This window comes from Pinus tabuliformis, chromosome 7 (genome assembly GCF_031772625.1).
Source record: "Pinus tabuliformis cultivar Carrire ecotype Pingquan chromosome 7, CPIR1, whole genome shotgun sequence".
Classification (NCBI taxonomy): domain Eukaryota; kingdom Viridiplantae; phylum Streptophyta; class Pinopsida; order Pinales; family Pinaceae; genus Pinus; species Pinus tabuliformis.
This window is the reverse complement of record NC_142293.1, coordinates 482,953,402-482,959,804: the sequence shown is the minus strand read 5'-3', so window position 1 is coordinate 482,959,804 and position 6,403 is coordinate 482,953,402. Positions and strand designations below refer to the sequence as shown.

Genomic DNA, 6,403 nt, shown 5'->3' with positions numbered 1-6,403 from the left:
ACCGCAGAAATTATTAAAATAATGTAAACTATTTATAATTCGCGACCGTATAAAGCTATAAAATAATTCTCATGTAAATTAGCTCATCTGATAGTCCGCTAGTTTTTCGCAACCGCAGAAATTATTAAAAAAGTAATGTAAACAATTTATAATACGCGACCGTATAAAGTTATAAAATAATTCTCATGTTAATTAGCTCATCTGACAGTCCACTCATTTTCCGTAACCATTATGGTTTGCTATTTCGCGAACGTATCTGAAAGAATCGACAGCCTGAAGAATCTTGCTCTGGTGGGGAAGTGGCAATTCCCCGAAATGGATGATCTGGATATGAGAAAATGGCTATCGGACAAATGGTCTCCCTTGCTAGGGTATACTCCCATTATCTCTCGGCTCATGAAGGAATGGTACTCATTCCATTTCTTAAAAGCAGCTGACTTAGAGCTGGTTCTAAATAATCCCTGGGTTTCTGGAAGAAGTTTCCTGGCACTCTCTCGCTGGTACACTGGTTTCGACCCTTTAAAGAACACCCCATCAAACAGCTTGATATGGGTGAAACTCCCGAACTTGCCGCTGGAACTATGGTCAGAGGAAACCCTCTCTAAGATAGGTAATTCGATTGGTAAGTTTGTGTATGTAGATCCCTGGTGCAGAGGGGAGAAAGACAAGCGAATTGCCTGGATCTTAATAGAGAAGCCGTATAAAGGTGGATATCCCGATCATTTGGAGATACTATCGGGTAGCTCTAATATCCATCAAAGGTTAGACTTTTGGGGCATTCCTTTCAGGTGCTCCGGTTGTCATAAAACGGGACACTTGATCAAAAACTGCAGTCATCGATTCTCCGGAGGAATCAAGAAATCATCATTCAATTAAGACAGGAAATCAGAATCTGAGCCTTCTCGGGAGTCCTTGGAGGTACGGTTGTCTTCTCTACAGAAGGAACAAAATGCTTCATATAAGAACCTTAATCTCTCTGACCATGATCCTCAACCTCAACCAGATCTCTGTTGTTCCTTACAAGATCCTCCTGGTCGAGCTGATGCTATTCCTTCGCCTCATATAATTCTGGAGCCCCGTGAGGATATCCCTGTCCCATCTCCCCCAGATATGAATCAGAGAGATTTTGTTATTGGTTCTCTCCCTATACCGATATCCTCCTCCTCTCCGTCTCCGGTCAAAGCTCATCCAGCTGACATAAAAGGAAAGAAGCCAATTCAATCTCAAGGAAATGATCTCTGTCACATGCCCTGTCTGGATGATACGCTCTCTGAATCCCCTGTCAATAATCCTGATAGTGACATTGATTTCCTCCTTAAAAGGACATCTCTGGATCTTGAACCTTTGACCATTCATAAACCAATCAGCTCGCCCATTCATACCATCAGCCCAAATTCCACCAAAAATATAACGGTCAGGAAGAAGTCTAAAGGGGGCAGCCGCCATTTTAGGGGAAGATCTGTAGTCACATCGCATGGAGTGAGGAATTTATCATTAGTGGAAGTTCCTGTCTTGGAGTCCATTGAGTTTCAGCCTCTTAGAGCATATATGGCTGGAGACTCATCAAAATGACCTTTCTTATCTCAATGAATATCAGGGGCTTAGGCACAGCCCAAAAATTCAATGCACTAAAAGACGTTTTCTCCAGAGCACATCCAAAGGTCATTTTTATTCAAGAAACCATGCATCCCAGCTATGTGTCGATTGCATATTTTAGGAGAATGTTTCCGAAATGGTATATGGTTGCCACTGAGGCAAATGGTCAGTCTGGTGGTCTTGTTGTTATGTGGGATCCAGCCTGGATAAGGGCAATAGCTTATAAATGCAGTGCAGGAATACTAATAACAACATCTCTCAGGGGTCGAGCTTTTGCTTTCAACACGCTGAATGTCTACGCTCCTTATAAAAAAAGACTATCTTTCTGGGAAAGGCTTTTTGATTCTCATATTCTTGAGATTGATTCTCTCCTGATGGCTGGCGATTTCAATCTAGTTCTAAGCTCTGACGAATGTTGGGGTAATTGCAGGAAATTTGATTCAATGGCCGATAGAATCAGAAAAGAATTGCTGAACAGGGATCTGGTTGACATCACTCCGGAAAAAATGAGCCCAACATGGGACAATCGCAGGAGCGGGCAGGCGTACATAGCTAAGAGAATTGATAGAGTCATTTTGCATGTCAGCATTATTGGGAAAATGGGAATGCCAGTCTTATCAATTGGAAGTGATCACACTTCAGACCATAGACCCATTCTCTTAAAATGGTGCGAAAATGTCATCAGGCTTGGATATCCCTTTAAATTTAATAGGATACATTTGGCTCATCCATCCTATAATGAATTAATCTCCAGCAAATGAAAATCCATCCATGAAACCGGAATGGCGCCTTATATGCCTTTCCGTGTAAAGATGGATAGTCTGCGGGTCGTGACGAAAGATTGGCAAAATCATAAGAGGAGATTGGATAAACATGAGCTGGAAATTACACGAAGGGAGCTGGAATTTCTTTTACAATCAGCTGATCCCAACAGTCAAACTATTGAAAGGAAAATTATGATAAGGAATCTGGAGAAAAGGAAACAATTGATCTTGCAAAAGGAGGAGGCAACATGGCGTCTCAAGAGCAGAGCCATTTGGCTCAAAGAAGGAGATAGGAATACGAGATTCTTCCATAAGTTTGCAAATGCAAGGAGAGAAAGGAACACTATCTGGAGCATAAAAGATGAAATGGGAAATATACTCATATCTCAGGAGGAGATCACAATGGAGGCCGTGAGATTTTTTCAAATCCAGTTTAAAAGAAGGGAGGTTCTCTTTCAAGATGCCATGTGGGGCATAGAACTGGTTCCGGAAATGTTCGATGATGCTACAAATGATGAGTTTATAAAGCCAATATCCGAGGAAGAGCTCTTGAGCGCTATCAAGTCTTTTAAAAAGGATAAAAGTCTGGGACCGGACGGGTAGCCAATCGAATTCTTCTCCCATTTCTTTGATCTTATTAAAATGGACTTGCTTCGGATGGTTGATGCTTCTAGGATGTCTGGAAGCATACATTCTGCCACCTCTTTAAGTTTTATTGCTCTGATTCCAAAGAAGTACAGGGCTGAAACTTTCCATGATTTCAGGCCTATCTCGCTTTGCAACATCTTGTTCAAATTATCCTCTAAAATCATTGCAGAAAGATTGAAACCTGCTCTAAATACCTTTATCTCGAGGGATCAGCATGCCTTCTTAAAGGAACGATTTATCTTGGACGCGGTCGCCATGACACAAGAAGCTCTATTCTCAATGCTGTCTAAGAATATGGATGCGGCCATTCTCAAGATTGATTTGCAAAAAGCATATGATTGTGTGGATTGGGGTTTTTTAAGAATCCTGCTGGCAAAAATTGGACTAAAGTCCCCAAGTATTAACTGGGTTATGAGCTGTGTTGAAAATGTTAAATATTCAGTGATTGTTAATAGAATCCCCTCTCTTTTTTTTCAAGCGGAGAGAGGTATTCGACAGGGTTGTCCCCTGTCCCCATTACTCTTATTCTGGTTATGAACTGTCTCACCTTGCAGTTGAATAAAGCAGTAGTGGAGAAGCGATGCCGCCCGGTAAAGATTTGCAAGTAGGTCTCCCTTTCTCATAATCTCTTCGTGGATGATGTCCTTATCTTGGCTATGCTCTGCAAGGCTTCTTGGTTGTGCATTAATGATATTCTTGTTAATTTCCAGAAAGCCACTGGTCTGTTTATAAACAGGGGAAAGTCCTCCTTGTATCATAATGATTCAAATATGGACTTAGTTCTTTGGATAGCTGAGCTGTTGAGTATTGCTCCTGTTTCTATATCGCAAGGTTTTAAATACTTGGGATTTTCTTTAAAGGCTAAAGGAAACACAAAATCGGACTGGTTATGGCTCTTGGATCGTTTCTATAAAAGGATCTCAAGATGGGAGTTTAAACTTCTTTCTTTGGCTGGCAGATTTGTTCTTGTCCAGGCTGTTCTGTCTCAACTCTCTGTCTATTGGGCACATATCTTTTATCTCCCTTCAAGCACCATTAATCATATGAACAGGCTGATCGCAAATTTTCTTTGGGAAGGACGCGCATTTCAGAACAAAATGCATCTTGTTAAGCTAGCGGATATATCAAAACCAAAATATGCTGGAGGATGGGGTCTTCTCAACCTGCGCATCTTTGGTAATGCCCTCCTATGTAAGTCTCTCCATCGTGGCATTTTCGGTGATGGGCCATGGAGCAGAATTATAAAAGGCAAATATCTAAGAGGAAGGTGCATTGAATACTGGTACAGGAGGGAGTCCATTGGTATTAGGAGTGGATCGTCGATTTGGCAGAGCCTCAGGAAAGTTCAGCATTTATTTATGCAGTATTTAAGTTGGAATCTCTTCTCAGGCTCTTGTATGTTCATTGGTTATGATTCCTGTTCATGCGCCCGGAATTTCTCTTTTCCTCTGCCGCTGGTCCTCTATCTTCACAGGCTGGGATATTTTACATGGGATAGGCTGATAAAGGAGTGGTCTGGTTCTATCCCGGTGTGGAAAGAAGGGGAGGAATTGCATCTGCCTCCTCCGATGTTCCCTCTATGGAATTCGGTTAAAGCTAGTCTCAGCAACCTTGGAATCAAGCGATCGGGCACTAAAGACCTTCTCGTATGGTGCATTAGAAGATCCAATCAGCCTGCAAGCGTGAAGCTTATTTACGCAGAACTGATCTCTGTCACTGGTGGGGGTTCTCTTCCGTTGTTTCCTTCCCGCTTCTGGAAGGCTTCATGTCCTCTCAAAATGATCATCTTTTCCTGGCTGTTATATTGGAATAAAAATCTTTCTTGGGAAGTCCTTCAGAGAAAGAATTGGCAGGGGCCGAGCAGGTGTCCCATGTGCCTCAACGATGTGGAATCAAATCTGCATATGTTCTTTCAATGCGCCTCGACCCTTAATATCTGGTATGATTTGTCTTTACAGTTTGGGTTTCCTTACATGATTTTTTCTTCTGTTCAGGATGCTTTTATATGGTGGAGTAGGCAATCCTCATCCTGGAGGTCGTTGTTTATTATATCCTGTTGGTTTTTGTGGATCTGGCGAAATGCACATATCTTCCAAGATTCAAGGGAACCCCTACATGCTGTTCTTCAGAAGATCCTGGCTTTCCAAGAATCTTCTCACCAAAACGTCCTCTCGCCAAATGTTCATGATTCTTGACTCTGCGGCTGCATATCTTCTGACATCGATGGTTTTGTCAAGGGCTGTCTTCTTCCAGTTTTGTTATCTGTGGCAATATTGGACAAGCGGGCTAAAAATATGTGTTTCATGGGTTATTTTCCTGGTTCAGTTCTTCCAGTTTTGTTATTTGTGCCAATTTTGGACAAGCGGGCTATATAGTTGTGTTTCATGGCTTTTTCCTGGTTCGGTCACTGGTTGATTGGACTATCTGTCTTTTGTTAACAAGCAAATAGTGGGGGGCTTTATCATATAGCTCATTCATCAGTCTTATGTTTTCTATGTTTTAGTCACAGGTTGTTGTGGACTATCTGTCTATTGTTACTCAGCAATTTATGGGGGGGCTTTCTTATAGCTCTTTCATCTGTTTTATGTACAGAAGACCTTTTATATTTTCTTAATATAAATGTATCATGGTTTGTTTTCCTCTGAAAAAAAAAATAAATTTCATCTAAACACATATAAATTATATATATATATATATATATATATATATATAATTTCAAAACATTTCAAGTAGTATACAATTTGAGTGGACTTGATGCTTAAGAGCACGCATTTCTTATTAACAGGTTACATGTTCAAAATTGGGGCTAAGGCATGTATGCTTTTATAGACTTAGTTGTGATTTTAAAATTGGATAATAATAACTATTTTACATTTCAAACATTTTTGGGGTATATTTTACACTGAAATTAATAAAGGTTTGTTGGAATTAGAGAAGTGCTTAAGCGCACTTTCAAGGCATTGTAGCCATTTAAGCATTCAAAATTGCAATTTTAATAATGAAAAACTACAGATGGTCTTGATGTGTGTTTAACTAATATAGATCCATTTTAAATCTACTTAGGGGCAAAACTTAACCAATGTTGATGCATTTTAACCATATATTTATTAATGCATTTTAACCATAGATTTATTAAGTGATGAGAGAGATTAAATATATTGAGGGGCAATTTTTTTTTCAAATTTTACATTTTAAAAGAAATCTGTGTATCAAGAGATTTGATCCCTCTTGGCTCTTGATAGATCCCTGATTAAAATAAATATATATAATTTAAAATAATATACAATATATATATTTAAAAAATAAAACAATAAAACACTATTACTAAATAAAATTTGAAAACGATTTTGCAAATCTTTAAATTTGAGATAATGACCGTTAACCTCTTCTATTAT

The 6,403-nt window shown here is 39.6% G+C and overlaps 1 protein-coding gene across 1 annotated transcript; it reads left to right on the top strand.

The window, feature by feature from the left end:
- The first annotated feature begins 231 nt into the window (after positions 1-231).
- On the top strand, positions 232-876 carry LOC149248112 (uncharacterized). The gene has a single exon (XM_089447723.1). The coding sequence runs from the start codon at positions 232-234 to the stop codon at positions 874-876; it is 645 nt and encodes a 214-aa protein (XP_089303849.1).
- The last annotated feature ends 5,527 nt before the right edge of the window (positions 877-6,403 follow it).